This window comes from Rhincodon typus, chromosome 34 (assembly GCF_021869965.1).
Source record: "Rhincodon typus isolate 14 chromosome 34, sRhiTyp1.1, whole genome shotgun sequence".
Lineage (NCBI taxonomy): Eukaryota > Metazoa > Chordata > Chondrichthyes > Orectolobiformes > Rhincodontidae > Rhincodon > Rhincodon typus.
In genome coordinates, this window is record NC_063365.1 from 1,742,032 (window position 1) to 1,760,838 (window position 18,807).

At 42.5% G+C, this 18,807-nt stretch overlaps 1 protein-coding gene across 1 annotated transcript in view; it reads right to left on the reverse strand.

The window, feature by feature from the left end:
* The window catches only part of pik3ap1 (phosphoinositide-3-kinase adaptor protein 1), a 143,787-nt gene that overhangs the window by 53,638 nt on the left and 71,342 nt on the right, over window positions 1-18,807 (reverse strand). The window contains exons 3-4 of the mRNA XM_020528231.2: window positions 3,822-3,991; window positions 1,800-1,944 (exon numbers count right to left, since the gene is read on the reverse strand). Coding sequence (XP_020383820.2) covers window positions 1,800-1,944; window positions 3,822-3,991 — 315 coding nt within the window. The remainder of the gene's footprint in view (window positions 1-1,799; window positions 1,945-3,821; window positions 3,992-18,807) is intronic.

Sequence of the window (18,807 nt, forward strand, 5' to 3'; positions counted from 1 at the left end):
TCTCCTCACCCAGGTGCTCCTGGACCTGCTGAGTCCAGAGGACATTGAGTCAGATTGGAGTCACATGTAGTCTTGACCAGGTAAAGATTCTAGATTCTCTTCACTGAAGAGCATTTGTGAAGGGATAGTTGGGTAATCTGTCTAGCATCAAGCCTACAGCTATCATGAATTATTTATAGAATTCAATTTAATGCATTGCCAGGATGCAATTGCAAACCCACATCTTGCTCATTTACATCACAAACCTTTCAACTATCCTTTCAGAAGAATCATGAGAAAGCAATTGATGGGTGTAAATCCTGCCATCCAGGAGAGTATTGGTTAGTTGGTGTAAAATATAAGAAATAGGGTAAGTCTCTGGGATATTGGAAAACTGCACATCTGTCATGTTGGGATCTCCATTCAGGAAAATGGGCAGAATCACCACTGAGTAGCAGAGTGCCATTTCCAAACACAGGGGTGTTCCTGTCCAGAAGTGGAAACTCTCCCCTATACACTCATACCATTTCGAAATTAAAACTGCTGAATCTAAATCTCCTGATTGTCATTTATATAAATGACATTCTGGACAGGCTCAAGAAAAGAAGACAGAAAAAACAAGACACTTGAAATGGAAACTGCTCTCAAGCTGGTATGGGCAAGATAGGCTGAATGGCCTCCTTCTGTGCTTTTATCTCCTTAAAGGCTGAGACTCTTTATCAAAGAAGAGTTTATTCATGCAATTATCCGGGACGTTCATGTATTTTTGAGACAGTATTTACAAGTTTCAATCAGACGCCATTTCCGCCACCTCCAGCAAGATGCCACCACCAGACACTTATTCCCCTCCCCTCCCTTGTCCGCCTTCTGCAGGGACCGTTCCTTTTGGGACACCCTGGTCCACACTTCCTTCACCCCCAACACCTCCCCACAGCCCTATGGCACCTCCCCCTGTAACCGACGAAGGTGCAACACTTCACCTGCACTTCCCAGAATCTAGTCTACTGCATTCGCTGCTCACAATGTGGTCTCCTCTACATTGGGGAAACGAAGCGTAGACTTGGCGACTGCTTCGCAGAACATCTACATTCTGGTCGCAAAAAAGACTCTGAAATACCTGTTGCCTAAAACTTGAATGCACCACCCTGCTCCCTGGCCAACATCTCTGCCTCTGGCTTGCTACAGTGTTCTAGTGAATTCCAACGCAACCTGGAGGAACAATACCTCATTTTCCGCTTGGGGTCCCTACAGCCCTCCGGACTCAATATTGAGTTCAATAATTTTAGGGCCTAAACTCTCCCATGTTCCAGCCCCCCACCCCACACACCAGGCCTTGTTACCACATAGCCTGCCACTACACACCCCCTGTTGTTAGTCACTAACAGTCCCCATTAACAACTACTCACCCTCCCAGTCTGATTGTTAGCAACTCCTTTGTCTGTCCAATTATCTTTCTCTCTCTTTGGGCTCTATCCTATCGTTTACTCCCTACCCTACCCACCTCCCTATTTTCTGCATATAAACTGACGTTTTCCTAGCCACCATCAGTTCTGAAGAAGGGTCACCGGACCTGAAACGTTAACTCTGTTTTCTCCTCCACAGATGCTGCCAGACCTGCTGAGCTTTTCCAGCAACTTTGTTTTTGTTCCTTATTTACAGCATCCGCAGTTCTTTTGGTTTTTACAAGTTTCAAGTCAGGCATTGGACAACAGGAGAAGTGAAGGAGGAACTGGATGAAAGCAGAACAGAAATGGATCTGAGTATGAATGTAAACTCTGTCCACTCGAGGCAAGTTTCTAGCTCTCAGAGCTGAGTCCTACCTGGCGTTTGTGCGGATAATGTGTACTCATTAACAAACACCGCTGGAACACGAACAGAAGCCTTTACACCCAATGCAAAGTCAATTTCACATTTTACTTTGGTGTCCAGTTTGACCTTCAGAATAACAAAAATCTGCTGTGGGGTCTGAAATTAAACACAGAACGATAGAGAACAGTTAGCATATTGTAGCAATACTAGCGAAACTTCCAATGTTTCAGAGATAGTAGGAACTGCAGATACTAGAGAATCTGAGATAACAAGGTATAGAGCTGGATGAACACAGCAGGCCAAGCAGCATCAGAGGAGCAGGAAAGCTGACGTTTCAGGCCTAGGCCCTTCTTCAGAAAAAGGCCCGAAACGTCAGCGTTCCTGCTCCTCTGATGCTGTTTGGCCTGCTTCATTCATCCAGCTCTACACCTTGTTATCTCAGAAACTTCCAATGTGTTGTTCATCAATGGAGCTACGTGCAACATTCTATCCTGTGACATGAATTATTGTTAAAAAATACATACAACTACAATAATTAATATATATAAAACCAAAATACTGTGGATTCTGGAAGTCTAAAATAATATTGCCAGCTTCAATAATTTGTTCTCTATCTTTCTATAATCTATTTCTACTCTGCCTTCTCTCTCTCCTTAATTCTTCCTGTGTGTCTACCTCTGTGGTATTTGGCCTGATTGTCACTGCTGGTATCTCATGGTAGCTACCACTCCCTGATGGTACGTGGCACAGAGTAAAGGTTATTTGAGGTAGTTTGCTGCCACCAATCCTCCTTTGTCTGTACTGTGTCTAAGGCCTGTCTAATGATCAGCAGTAGAGGATATCACCACTGGTGATTCTAAACAGAAAAGGCACTTGTCTTGTTATTAAAACAGCTTATTATAATAGCATCAACTGTAACTACACTATCAGTCAGGGTAGTTACTCAGTATTTTTTTAAATCAACCTGTTCTGGGATGTTATTACAGATTGCTAGAGTAGGTAAGACGTGAACCCAGGCTTCCTGGCTCACGGGTATGGACACTACCATTATTCCACAAGACTTCAGGGTAATTGCTGGGATTCTGGGGAACAGTATACAATACGTCTGCTCCCTATAATGACTCATGTCAAATCCCTTATCCTTAACTGAAGATTGTGTGGTATCATCAGATTGGATGGAGTGAGTACAACTTCAACATTAACTATTTCAGAACCAGTATCTTACACAATGCTCTGTCTTCCTACAATTTCCTATTTGACTTACACACACTTCTCTGAATTTGATTCAGCTATTTCTCCAGTTGCTTTCCCATTCTTTGGCCAAAACCCCTTTTGAAAGTCCACTGTCTCCTTAGACTTCTCTCTCCCTCTCTATACGGGAGGCACAGAATCTCACATTATGAGGATAGCTTATATTGGTATTGGCTTGTATTTCTGAAGTATTGAGGACTGAAGAACAATCTATGAAATCTTTACTATGAAGTTCTTAAAGCAGACACACAGAGGGAAACTGCTTCCTCTGGACAGGGAATCACAATGGCTCAGTGGTTAACAATGCTACCTCACAGCACCAGCAACCCAGGTTCAATCCCATCTACATGAAGTCTGCACATTCTCCCCATGTCTGCGTGGGTTTCCTCTGAACACTCAGGCTTCCTCCCACAGTCCAGTGATGTGCAGGCTAGGTGAATGAGCTATGGGAAATGTAGGGTTACAGGGATCTGGGTGGGATGGTCTTCGGAGGGTTGGTGTGGACTTGATGGGCCAAATGGTCTACTTCCACGGTGTAATGATTCTATGATAACAGGTTGGATGATCTACTCCTGCTCCTATTTTCCTGTACTTCTATACGTACTTTGATCATTAAATTATTAGCATTAATCAATTCTTTTAAACTGAGAGCTTGTATGCACAACCAAGGCATGAACTCAGCACTAGGTTCAGATTTTATGTTTCAAAGCAACTCATTTTTGGTGACACAGAAAAATACTGTATGGCAACTGAGTAAGAACAATATGACAGTCAATACCTACCCCACATTGGATCCTGTCCGGTAGAACTTTCACAGTATTTTCTTGTGGTTCTCTGAAAGTTTGGGAACATGGCTCCACAGTGGATTTTGCTATGTTACTCCGCACCTTGGCCTGAGGCTCAGCTGGTGGTTCAGATTCTGTTGTATCACAGCCCGAGTCTCTGCTGTAGCCTGATGACATACAAATTCCAGATGTTTGAGTAACCATTATAAAGAGGTATAGGAACATTACTCAGGCTTATCAAACTCCCAAGATATGTGTTTAGTCTCTGCGCTTCACTTCATCACTGACACAGCAACAACAATCATCTGTCATTGATAGACGCTCAAAAATGTAAACAATCTGAGTGTAAACTGATGTTTGATCCTTTCGGGGCAGGTGTGTTTGACAGTAGAGAGTCTGTAGGCCACATTGCGTCCTGCCGAGGAGGGTGATTGACAGAATTAGGCAGGTCAGTGGAGAAGGGGGTTGCTAGGTGAGTGGGTGGGGATTGAGCTGGTCACGCTCTGACCATTTCCATCCTCCTCTTCACCCCTCTCCCAACTCTGAAAGAACCTGCCCACAAAGTAGGCCAAGACAGGAGGAAAACTGAGGCTGAAAGGCAGCCGACTTCCACTTCCCAATTTCAGGTGAATTCTGCCCAGGCCTGCTCGGAGTGGTGGACCACAGTCAGTGTTAGTTAAACTCTGCTCCTGGTCTCCATTCTCCTCCCTCCCTCCTGACCAGAAACTGGGGCCTATCTGTCTCTTTCTAGCTCTGCTTCTTAACAGAAATGGCAAAAGATATTTTATTTTAGCCCTACTGCTTGACATTTTTTAATGTCACTTTTATTGATAACTTATTTAAATTAACTTTTTGCTTTAGAATGGTCTTTTTTGTTTTTGAAATTCATGTTTATTCTGAAATGTGCTCACTGACCCCCTGTGAGTGAAAGATAATTTGCAAAGGGTCTTCCTCACTGACCCCAGCGATTCCTAAGTAAACATTAAGATTAATGGGGAACCACAGCAAGCAACACGATTTATGTCCAGTCTGGGCTCCAACAGCAAGGCTGAACTTTGTTGGAGATGCATTAATTCTGATTTATACTACGAACAGTTTCAAATCACTAGCTGTTAATCTATGCCTGAGTAAGTGTATTGCATGAAGGAAGTAATTAAATTCTAACTGGAAGTGACCATCCGTTAAACTTGATGATCTCAATGGGTCACTGCTCAAGAACAATGTTTCCACCTTCTTGTAGTTGAGTATCCATGGGTGATAGTTGTGATAGCCCAGATGGTAGGGCAGCCAGACTCACAGGGAGCTGTGCTGATTGTTAAGACAGCCAGGGAACTTGTGGTCTCTCAGAAGGTTCTTCAGAATTGCTGAACTATTACAGTGCAGAAGAAGGCCATTCATCCCATCGTGTCTGTACTGGTTGTATCATCTCGTACCAATCTCCTGCCTTTTCCCCATATCCCTACCCACCATTTCTATCCAAATAACTATCCGATGCCCTTCTTGAATGCCTTAATTGAACCTGGCTCCACCACACTTCCACGAAGTGCATTCCAGACCCTAACTACTTGCTGAGTGAAAAAACTTCTTCTCACATCACCCTCATTTTGTTTGTATGTCAATGTCCCTCATCTTTGAATCTGTGCACCTCTTTCTTTTTTTATGAGGGGAACAGATTCTCCTGATCTACACTACCCAGCCTGCTCATCATTTTGAAACCAGATCTCGACTCAACTTTCTTCTTTCAAGGCAGAACAGTCCCAACTTCTTCAACTCATTCACATGACCGATGTTCCTCATTCCTGGAACCATTCTAGTAAATCATTTCTGTACTCTCTCTATCGCATTAACATCTTTTCAATAATAGGGTGTCCACAACTGTACACAACACGACAGATGAGATCTAACAAATGTCTTATGCAAAACAGTAATATGGGCAAATGTTGAAAACTAAACCTCTCTGATCTAGGGCTGAAGGGACTGCATTCTCTGTCCCCTCTGTTACAGGCTCAGACGAAAACAGCCTGGCTTGGGCTGTATCTGTATTGAACTTGGTGGAAAATTGGTACCTGCAGTGAGTGCCTCGCTGTGAAGGTCAAATGACCCTCAGCTCCCACCTCCAGGGCTGTCACAGGGAGGCCACCTCTTTGGGTCAGGAGGCAGATTCACCATTGATGAGATGGCAACAGCACCATATCTAAATAGACACATGAACACGAGGCAAACAGAGGGATGGATACCATGCATAGGCAATATGCAGCGGGTCTAAATAAGGTGCAGGAATTGGCACAGGCTTGGTGGGCTGAGGGGCCTGTTCCTGTGCTGTATTGTATTATTGTGTAAAAAGGCCCTGTAGGGGTCTTTATGTCTGTAAATCAACTGTTCACTTCCTGGAGGTGGGCACTTTGCCCATTGGCAATCATGCCATCACTGAAATCGCAGGGATGTCAGTTTTCCATGGCTCTTTTCCGTGTTACTGACCCAGTCTCCAAAACAGGACTGTCTCGTTTGTGGATCAGGAAAAGCAGGTAGAAACTGAAGCCTTGGGTTTGGAGCACCATAACCAATGCATCCTGTAATTTTGTTCTGGAGTGTTTGGGCCGTTTATTTAAGTGCACACTGTAAATTATTTTGCATAACTACACCCATGGGAACCTGAAGCGCTGACCTCTGGATTACTGTGCAGTCACACAGCCCTAAGGGTACACTAGTTATGAGGTTACAGACCACAGAGAATCAAGCTTCAGAGAGTCAGTAACAGTCTAAGCAACTATTGCACAATGTTTGGTGGTGGGGGCAGGGTAGAGAGGAGAAACTATTAAAGAGTTCAGCCATCACTAGCCAGAGGTCAACAAATAACCTCAAACAGTGTCAGCAGATTTGATATGAATTTTGGGATGACTTGAAAGATCACAATGTTGTAATAACACAGTATGGAGCTGGAGGAACACAGCAGGCCAAGCACCAGAGGAGGAGCAGGAAAGCTGACGTTCCGGTTCGGGACCCTTCTCCCAGCCATTTCTGAAGAAGGGTCTAGGCCTGAAACGTCAGCTTTCCAGCTCCTCTGATGCTGCTTGGCCTGCTGTGTTCCCCCAGCTCCACGTTGTGTTATCTCAGACTCCAACATTGGCAGTTCTTACTATCTCACAATGTTGTAAGTTCTGAGTAACATAAGTTGGAGCATGAGAGGGAAATAGAGAAATTAAGAAGGCCTTTTTCATGCCATCCATTCTCAGTCAATAGACCTGAAGAAAGTGGGTACATTCTATAAATGGAATAAAAGAAACCAAGGTGCAATATGATATCAATGACGCTAACCACTGTAAATAGACTTTGATTGAATTGGGTGAAGTCCTACGGAAATGAGAAAATGCTTTCAGAATCTATTTGCTGTGGCAGTTCCCCATTTTTATAATTCGTACATCTATAAACCAACTATTTCCATCTTTCACTTTCCCAGCATTACAAACTGTTCCATCATGACAAAAGTTCCAACAGGGCAGCCATGAAAAGAGTGAGGATAGTGTGCAAAAGTCGGGAATTTGGGGAGTGTGGGAATGCTTTGCTGTGGGAATTACACCTTCTTCTCACATCCAGCACTTGCATTAATTCATGTTAGTTTGAGGCAGTAGGCATCTGGACAGTTTTGCTCCAGACCTCCGACACATCTCATGCACAAGTACAGGCTCACAGTGGGGCTGGTGTGACTAACAGCGGAAGGGGAAGAATCCAGGTGAAATAGACAATGGGAAACCACAGAAATTGATCAAATCCTACAAGTACAATGTGCCTCTTTTCTAAGCGGATAACAACGATTGGAAAGACAACCAGAACCTGCACAATGGCACCGTACAGCAGTGGACTGTAAGAATAGGAGGAGGAGGAGGAGGATAGTAATGTGGTGATGGTAGGGGATTCCATAAATATGGGTCCAGTAGCATCATTTGTAAGCAGGGTTGAGAATCTCACATGGCTTTTGCTCTCTTAGTGCTAGGAGGAATGACATCTTAAAACCAGTTTGAAGGGATCTTGGAGGAAAGGGGATGATTCATTATGGAAGCGATTTAGGGAAGAGTATGTTTGTGGGATATCAGGAAGCAGAGAAAATTAAGGAACAGAACCCCCAAGTTTTACAAGGGGTAATATGTCGAGTTCAATGGCTCTTGTTTGGATCTCAGTTATGAAGTTACATCAGACTCAAAATGTTACCTCTGTTTCTCTCTCCACAAATGCCGTCAGACCTGCTGAGTTTCTCCAGCATCCACAGTACTTTATTAAATTCACTGCATCTCAGTCACATCTCAATTAGTATCAGAATAAACAGAATAAAAGGATGAGCACGGGGCTGAAAGAGGGGTTTGCTGAAGTGTCATTCCATTCCACAGGAAACTGGTACTGGGACAAACACACACAGTATAGGAACAAATTGAATGAAAGCTAAGTGGGAGGTTGTGCTGTGCGAAGAATGCAGAGATGCTTCATTGTGATTTGGATCAGCTGAGTAAGTGGGCAAATGCATGGCAGATGCAGAGTAATGTGGATAAATGTGAGGCTATCCATTTTGGTAACAAAAGCAAGTAGGCAAACTATTATCTGAACGGTGATAGATTTGGAAAGATGGAAAGAGATCTGGGTGTCCTTATACACCAGTTGTTGAAAATGAGTATGCAAGTGCAGCAGGCGGTGAAGAAGGCAAATGGTATGTTGGCCTTCACAGTGAGAGGATTTGAGCACAGGAGCAGGAAATGCTGCAATTGTATAGGGCCTCCGTCATACGACACCTAGTGTGCTGTTTTGGTCTCCAGGAAAGTGCATGAAAATGATAAGGATAGATGGTATAATGAGATTCACGTAAATCATCATGATGTAACTGGTCATATGACTCTGACATCATTAAGAGAGACAAAGCCAGTCTAGAATGAGCCTGTGAAGAGAGAAAAGTCTCAGACACTGCACTGGGGAAGTGTATTTGAGAATTTACTCTATACAATCATAAATAAAGAAATATTACAGGATGTTGAGGAACCTTACATACAATAAGAAGTAAGCAGCCTTAGGAACACCACTTGTACAGAGATCCTATAGCAGAGAGATACCCCAGACTAGATCCCACCAACACCTCAGACACTCAACCTCTCTCTCTCTGTGACCCAGAACTGCAGGGCTACCGAGTCAGACACTTGTAGACAGTGCGTACAAAGACATGGGGCAAAACACATCCCGGGGTGACCTGACCCAGGACAAAAGGAGAGCACTGAGAAATCTGGGGTGGTTGGTCACCCTGAATAAGGGTTGGGGGAGTAGCCTTAGCAAACAAGGATGAAATCACACTGAAGACAAGAGAGGATGTAACAAGACGTAAGTAAGCTGTAGAGACTTCATCGGCAGAATTAGAAAAGGATTTAATTAGAAAAAGATTAAATTCCGTAATGGCTTCCGGTTGCAGCTGTGAAATTGTACAGTGTAAACATAACTGGAGACATATGTGCAGCAAAGGTACAAGGGTTTTAATGGGGGATTTTAACCATCATACAGATTGGAATGTGCAGACTGCCCACAGGTCAGAAAGGGGATGAATTTTTTGAGCATCTCTGAGATCATTTTCTGAAGCAATATTTCCTATATCAACAAAGGGCCGTCCCATATTCAACGCTGTGTTGATCAATGAGCTAGAATTACATAACATTAGGCGAGGCTGGCTTTGAAGAAGTGAGACAGAGACTGTCCACAGTGACCAGGGTGAAACTGTTAATAAATGAAACAGCTCTGCAGGAGGTGTTCCAAAAAGAATTTACAACAGTCCAGGTCCAGTCTATACCCCAAAGGGGTATAATCTCCTCTTGCTAAAAAGGACAGCTAATATTAGATAATGAAAGATGATAGAGAAATCATTAAAATATGGAAGAAAAAAGAATAAAACTGCAAAATAATCACAGATTCTGGCAGAGGGGAAAGAGTCAAAGAGCAGCAAATAGTTACAAACAAGATATTAAGAGTAAAAAAGGACAATATGCAAAAAGGTATATCAAAGTTCATGCACATTCCTTTACAATGAGATGAGAACAGGAGGTGTTACGGACCATGCATTTTTGTCAATGATCAGACGGAAATGGTGGACACACTGAATCATTCTGTTGTCTCAGTATTTACAGTTGAAAGATCAGTACCAGATATTCCTGGAAAGTCCATGAATCAGGGTCAGTGACTGAACAAGTGTCTTGTAAACACTGATAGAGAGATTAATGAGTGACAAATGCCTAGCACCCAGGGTTTTAAAGGTGAGGCTATTGCAGGTGGTCAAACTACAAGTCCCCCAAATTTCACTTCATTCTAGAACCATTCTCTGGAAATTGGTTAATTGTTCTGTCACCCTGTTCTTTAAAACAAAAAGGTGGCAGAGGGAATCCATTGAATGATGGACTAGTTAATTTAATATCTATTGTTGGGAGATTTCCTCAGAGTATCATTAAGGATAGAGTGACTAAAGACCCAGGGAGGGGGCAGATTTGTACCAGATGTTTGAAGGTGGGTGGTGGTGAGAGGGGTAGTAAATCTCATAAAAAGCAGTTTGTGGCTGCCCAGTGGACCCCAAATTGGCTTGGACATGCCAGATATTTTATGAAGAAGGGTTGGGGGACCCCAACTTGTAGGACATCCTTTGGGAGATACCCCCACCACCTGCCCATTTCCAAGGTAATAACCCACTTTAACCCTCCCACCCCAGCCTCTCAATGGCATTCAAGCACTTCAGTTCCCTCATTGAGAACTGCCAACCAAGCCTTGGCATTATCCCAGACCTACCTTCAGTTCAGCTTCCATCACCACATTTAAACCTGGCAGCAAGCTGCCAGCCTTCCAAATGCCCCTCTAAGGCTGGTCCTTCTCCCCAAATAGGGGTGATAGTCTTCCTCCCCTTGAGCCATTTAACAGCCTCGTGGATAGTTGTGGGCTAGATGGTATGAGTGGGGATGGTGTCAGAGCAGGAAACCCTGCCATCCAAACAACTGTGCCCTTGAAGTTATTCAGCTGATCAGAGAACTGGCATGGGGGAGCCAAAATAGATTTGTAAAGGATGGGTCTTACCTGATGGATCTGATTGCATTTTTGAAGAGGTGATTGAAATAGTGAATGGGAAATGCCCAGGGAAGTTACTTAATGGATTTCCAGAAGGCATTTGATAAAGTCCCTCAAGCGAATCTGTTAGCTAAAGTTGAAGCTCAAAGAATTGAATGGAAAGTAATGATCTGGCTATAGGCTAAGTGACAGGAAACAGAGAGTAGGGGTAATGAGAAAGTACTCAAATTGGCAGAATGTGATGGTGTCCCTCAAGGGCTTCAACTATTCAACTTATTTACCATTGATTTAGATAATGGGATAGAAAGCAATACATGTAAATGTACCAATGGCACAGCACTAGGTGGCATTTCAAACAATCAGAAAAAAGGATGCAGCACCGCGGTCCATTTGGCCCATCATATCCCTACAGGCTCTTAGCAAAAGTAACTATCTCATCATTTCTCCATGGCCCTGAAAATTCTTTTCTCTTCAAATAATTGTCTGATGCCCCCTTGAAAGCCATGACTCAATCTTCCACCACCGCAAAGGGAAGTGGCGGTGTAGTGTAACTTCTCTGAATTAGCAATCTAGAACCTTACGTGTTTGAATCCCACTATGGTACATGGTGAAAATTGTGAATTCCTTACAATCTGAAATCATGATGACTGTTTAAAAACCCATCTGGTTCACGATGTCCTTTAGGGAAGAAATCAGCCACCCTTACCCTGCCTGGCTTACATGTGACTCCAGACCCATAGCAGTGTGTTCAGTTCTGAAATGGCCAAGCAAGTTGCTCAGTTTCAAAGTCAATGGGCAACAAATGCTGACCTTGCCAGTGATGCCCACATCTCAAAGAACAGGAAAAATACTCAGGCCATATATTCCAGATAGTAACCAATCACTTTGTAAAAACTGTTTTTCCCTCACTCTGCCTCTATATTTTACCAATCACCTTAAATCAGTGTCCTCTAATTCTCCATTCTTCAGCTGATTCTCATTATTCACTCTTTCTCGACTTCTTGAACACATTGATTAAATTTCCTCAATTCTCTGAGGAAGATTGCCCCACCTTCACCAATCTATGCATGGAAATGGTTCTCATTCTCAAAAATATTCTTATATGTCTAATCTGCACATTCTCCATTGTCTTCATATCCTTCCTAAAGTGTAATACCCAGAATTGGGCACGGCACTCCAGTTCAGGCTGAATTGGTGTTTTATACAGGTTGATGATAGCCTCGTTACCTCTTTGTCTAAAGCCCTGTTTCTGACACTTTAAATGATGTGTGCACTTATATCCCCAGGTCGGTCTGCCTCTGCACCTGTTTCTTTCTTTTTATGTTGTTTCTACCCCTCCTCATTCTTCCTACCAACATACATCACATCTCAATTCTCTACATTACGCTGGCCACTCATTCCACCAGCATGTCTCTGTCCTCTTGAAGTCTTTCACTATCTTCCTCTCATTTTGGAATACTTCCAGGTTTTGTGTCATCATTGTGAAATTCCAGAAATTCAATAACGTGGATCAAGAAAAGCAATGGATCTCTTAACAACTCCTGAGGGACCTCATAGTACACCTTCTTCCAGCCTGGAAAACACTCTTCACCACCAACCTGTTTCCTATCACTCAGCCAGTTCCATATCCATGTTATATAAAAACCAAAAAAAGTGTGAATGCTGTAAATCAGGAACAAAAACAGAAATTACTGAAAAAGCTCAGCACGTCTGCGGCATCTGTGAAGAAAAAAATTACAGTTAATATTTCAGTCCTCAGAACTGAGGAAGGGGCACCGGACCCAAAATGTTAACTCTATTTTTTTCTACACAGATGCTGCCGGACCTGCTGAGCTTTTCCAGCAACTTCTGTTTTTGTTCCATATCCATAATGCCACTGTGTCTTTTTAATCCATTGGATTTGACACTGACTAGCCTAGTATACAGCCTGTTGAAAGTTCACATACACTCTGATGAAAGGCCTCATCAAAAATCTCAAATCAAATTAGTTAAACACAATTTTCCATTTACAAATCCATGCTGGCTTTCCTTATTTGTTCAAATGACTTTTATTTTTGTTCCATCATCATTTTTAAAAGCTTTCCTTTTACCAAGGTTAAACCGTCTAGCCTTTAGTTACTGTCTTCATCCTCATACCTATTTTTGAACATGTGCAACTCTCCAGTCTCAGGCAACATTCCTGGACTGAGGAGGATAGGAAGATTATGACCAGTACCTCTCCAATTTCCGCTACTACTTCCTTCATTAACCTTGATTGTACTTGTTTCAGTCTTGGTGACTTATATAAGTACAACCTGTCTTTCTAATACTTGCTCCTTATCAATGCTTAGTTGGTCCAGTGTCTCAACAATCTGTTCTTTCACTATGACTTTTGCACCATCTGCTTCCTTGGTAAAGACAGCTGTAAAGTAGTCATTTAGTTCTTCAGCCATGCCCTCTGCCTCCATGTGTAAATCCCCTTCTTGGTTACTGCAAGCAGTAGAAATGAAAGCATAAAATTATGTATATAATAGATCAATGAAGGGGTAAGAACATGGCAAATAGGATTTCAATGACAACTGTAATCTACTGTGCTCCCACAGGCCTAACAACTTTGGAGTCCACAAACAGAGGTCATTAAAATGTCATGAACAGCAGCAGAAAGTATAGAAAAGGCTAATTAAAACCTGTCCTTTATGTATTGAATACCAGAATACAAGGGTTACGAGGATGAAAGTCAGGTTTCAAAAAACTCTAGTTAGACCAAAGGGGGAGTCCCCTGAGGAGCTCTGCTCTTGAGAACTGAGTAAAGATATAATGATCTTTGGGACAGCGCAACATGGGCTTATTGAACTGATACCTGAAATTGTAGGATTAAGTTCCAATGGGAGATTACAAACTAGGATTGTAAATTGAAATTTGCAAGATTAGGGGATGATTTGATCAAAATTATTGAGATATTGAAGGAGAATAAATAGGATACAGAAAAATTATTTCCAATGATTAAGGAGTCTTAAACTACGGGACCAACGAGTTAAATTGGGAAACTCTTCTACCCATAGAGATTTGGAACTTTCTTCCGCAAATGAAAGTTGATGAGGGATTAATTGTATTTCGAAAACTGACAAGTTCTTGTTTTATTAATTCATGGGATGTGGGCTTTACTGACGAGGCAGAGGATATGGGGCAAAGGTGAGTCGATGGAGTTAGATCACTTACCAGTGAAGATTACACTGAGTGGGGGATATGCTCCAGGGCTTTAATGACCTCCTCCTTTCCCTATATTTCCATCATTACAAAGTTCCCTTTTGCTAAAAGGGAGATGATGTTGTGGATAACTTTCTTTATTTCTTTCTTTTTATTCATTCACGGGATGAGGTGACATTTATTACCTATCCCTAATTGCCCAGAGGCATTTAAGAGTCAACCACATTACTGTGGGTCTGGAGTCACATGTAAGCCAGACCCAGCAATGATGGCAGTTTCCTTCCCTAAAGAACATGAGACAACCAGATGGGTTTTTCCTGACAATTGACAATGGATTCACAGTCATCATTAGACTCTTGATTCCAGATATTTTGTTGAATTCAAATTCCACCATCTACCGTGGCAGGGTTCGAACCCAGGTCCCCAGAACGTTATCTGGCTCTCTGGATTAACGGTCCAGCGATAATACCACTAGGCCGTCATCTCCCACTGTTATACACTAGAAGATAGCCCACATTTAAACAGAATCCAAATGCAAACTTTTATGTGAGAGTTGGTTTCAGTTAGCCATACTGCATAAAAGTCTCTGCACTACACCACACCTCACCCCCCACCGATTACAAGCTCCCCATATTTTTACAACTAATTTGAACTCTTTCTTCATTTATCCATCATATTCCTTCATTCTATTAGATCTTGGACCATATTAGACAATCAGAGTAACATTGCTGGACTAGTAAACCAGAGGCCCAGGTTAATGCTGAAGACAGAAATTCAATTTCCACCACAGCAGCTGAGGGGAGATTGGGAGAGGGGGCAGCTGTGTTTGAATCTAGTTAGCAAAATCTGTAATTGGAAGATGGCCTCAGTAATGGTGACCATGAAACTATCATCAGTTCTCATTAAAACACATCTCGTTCATTACTGCCCTTTAGGGAAATAAATCTGACATTGGTGGAACTTTATCACACAAAAGATGAGCGCCAAACCTTCCTTCTCTATCTGGGCGTATCTACGTTTGGCAACAGCTAAAGTCCGGGAAGCATGTGTAACTGGGTGTTCCTCTCCATTAGACCATCCGTGAGCCAACACTACTATTGATGTGCCAAAGGGATCAATGCTGGGATCTCAACTGTTTATGATGAGTATAGCTGAGTTAAATGAAGCAACTGAAGGTACAGTCGCCAAATTTACAGGAAGGCATCGCACGTCAGCACCACATCTTGTTTGGGATTGTAGTGTGTCAACACCTCAGACAACGATATAGGCCCGAAACGTCAGCCTCTCTGCTCCTATGATGCTGCTTGGCCTGCTGTGTTCATCCAGCCCTGCACCTTGTTGTCTCGGATTCTCCAGCATCTGCAGTTCCTACTATCTCAGACAACGATAGCTGCTTCTTCACTTCCCTAAAAGCTAATTCTTGGCTATGAGACAATTTCTAAGGCTGACCCTTCAAAGCAAATGTAAAGGTGCCAGAATGGAGGCCAGGTTATGTAAGAGTTTTCTGTAATAATTCATTAACCCAAAGAAAGACCTAAGCTCTGACACAGATGTGGGAGCCAGGGCACCTTTGATCAGCCTCACTTTATCTTTCACTGGGTGTAACCTGGTCTTGTTGACTCTGTAGCCTAAGCAGGTCACTTGGAGTGCCTGCTTTTTTCCACCAGGCAGACATCGTTCCAATCAGTACAATTAAGATTGCAACATATATGCTATGGGGCTGAAGAGACACGAAATTTATTAAGTAAGGATAGCCTATTCCCTTTGAGTGAAACAGATAGGTTATTACATCAATTCAGCAATTTCGTGCAATTTTCCCTTCTAAGGCATACCCCCACCCTGGAGAAACTTCTAAGCACTATGTCCAAGTTCTTTAAGTGATTTTTATTAGTCTTCCGGGTTATTGGCACATCATCCAGATAAATGGCATGTAACATGTTCTCGATCACCTGCTGGAAAATGGCACAGGCTCATGTTAGCCTGAAAGGCAGTGTTGTATATTGGTACAAACCCTTATGGGTATTAACTGTGGCATACCTCTGGGAATCCTTATCTAAATGCAATTGCAGGTGGCATGGCTCATGTCCACCTTTGTGAAGGACAGTCCCTCTGCCAGTTTTGTGTGTAAGTCCTCTAGGTGAGGGATTGGGTATTTATCTGGCTGCTAAAAGCAGTTTACCATTTGTTTGAAATCCCCACAAAGGCAAACTGACCCGTCGAACTTCACAATCAGTACGACCGGTGCTGCCCATTCCACAAACTGTTCTGGTTTGATGATTCCTTCACTTTCCAGCCTCCTAATTTCTGCCTCTACTTTTGCACACAAGGCAAATGGCACTGGGCAGGCCTTTCAGAATCATGGAATTGTTTCTTGGTCAACACGCAAGGTGGCCTTGGCCCCTTTGATAGTCCCTTGCCTTCCCTGAAACACTTCCGGCTCTTAATTAGGACTTTCACTCAGGCAGCCTTTTCTAATCAAAAGATGTTGAGCCAATCAAGTTGAATCTTTTCAGGGGAGTGTTTCTCTCTCATCGCCATGGAACTAACTTCACAAAGGCTGGTATCTTGTCACCAAGTCACCCTTTATTTACACGTGCAGAGTACATGACACTGACCCAACTAGCACAGCACTGGCTCCTAGAGTGAGCAGAAGCCCTGACACTACTGTTTATATCTGTCAGCCAGGATTCCCTGATTGGACCAGGTGAATAGCCCGAATCAGGGAACTCATATTTTATGAGATCCACCTGGCTGACATCATTGCAATCAGTACAATTAAGATTGCAACATATTTGCTATGGGACCGAAGAGACATGGAATTCATTAAGTAAGGATAGCCTATTCCCTTTGTGAGTGAAACAGACAGGTTATTACATCAATCCAGCAATTCCATGCAACCTATTATAGTCACAGTTTTTTTTTAAACTTCCAGATAATTAATCAAATTTAATTTCCCTCGCTGCCATGATGAAAATTGAAGATTGAAGTGTACAAGATTAGCTGGCTAACAGGAACACAGAGTAAGCATAAATGGGTCTATTCAGGTTGATGTGCCACAGAGTTCAATGCTAGAACCTCAACTGTTTAAAATTAATATAGATGGCTTAAATGAAGTGACTGAAGGTATATTTGCTGACAACATATAGGTAAGTTGGAAAGTAGGTTGTGAAGAGGACGCAAGGAAGCTCCAAATAGATAGAGATAGGTTAACTGAACGTACAAAGATGTGGCAAATGGATTATCATGAGATTGGGGGTGAAATTGTCCATTTTGACTGGAAGAGTGAACATGAAGCATATTATCTAAATGGTGAGAGGTTGCACACCTCTGAAATGCAGAGAAATCTGTGTGTCCTAGTGCATGAACCACAGTCGATTAGTCTGCAGGTACAACAAATAATCAGGAAAGCTAAGAAAATATTATAATATATTGTCATGGAATTGAATACAAAGGGAGAGGAATTTTGCTTCAGTTATACAAGGCAGTGGTGATACTATATCTGGAGTACTCTGTACAATATTTGTCACCTTATTTAAGGAAGGATTTAAATGCATTGACAACTGTTCAGAGAAGTTTACGAAACTAGTATCTGCAATGTGCCAGTTGTCTTATGAGAAAGGAGACCATGAGGACTGCAGACACTGGAAGCCAGAGTCAATAGACGTGAAGCTGGAAAAGCACAGCAAGTCAGACAGCTTCTGAGGAGCAGGAAAGTCAACATTTCAGGCCGAAACATTGACTTTCCTGCTCCTTGGATGCTGTCTGACATGCTGTGTTTTTCCAGCTTCACGTTTTATGAGAAAGGCTGGACAGGCCAAATCTGTATCCTCTGGAGTTTAGAAGGTTAAAAGGCAACTTGATTGAAACATTCAAGATCCTGAGTGGGTGACATGGAAAGCACAATTCCTCTGGTGGAAGAATCTAGAACTAAGGGTCATAGTTTAAAAATAAGGGGTTGCTCATTTAAAAGAGAGATTAGGAGAAACCCTTTTCTCACAGGGGATCATGAGTGTTTTGAACTATCCTCCTGAAAAGCAGAGTGTTTGAATATTTTTAAGGCAGAGGTGGATAAAAGGGGGTGAACAGTAATCAACGGTAAGCAAGTATGTGGATTGAAGTTAGAATCAGATCAGCCATGAGCTTGTTAACTGGTACAGCAGGGTCAAGGGGCCAAATAGCCTAATCCTACTCCTTTTTCATATGTTACTTATAGAATAATTACAGCAAAGGAGGAGGCTGTTCATTCCATTGAGCCCATGCTATCACGCTACAAGAGCAATTCAGATGATCCTACTACCTGCCTTTTCCCATAGCCCTGCGTCTTTTTATTCTGCTTTTGGGCTTTTATTCAATTTCTTATTAAAAGGTACAATTGAATCTTCCTTGTTATACTTGCAAGGAAAACTTTCAGTCCTTTCCACTGGCTTGGTTAAATGGTTTCCCAATGTTTCTTCCTGCTATAACAGAAATTGCCAGAAAAGCTCAGCAGGTCTGGTAGCAGTTATGGAGAGAAATCAGAGTTAATGTCTCAGGTTCAGTAATCCTTCCTGTTTCTGATTTACAGCATCCGCAGTTCTTCCTGCTATGCTGGACTCTGAGGTCAGTATGGCAGTGGCTTCTGGAAATTGAGCAAGGTAGGGAAAGAGGCACGTACCTGTGTGTGTGTGTGTGTCTAGTGAAGTCTGATCTAGTGTGTGTGTGTGTGTGTGTGATGTATTTGGTAGGA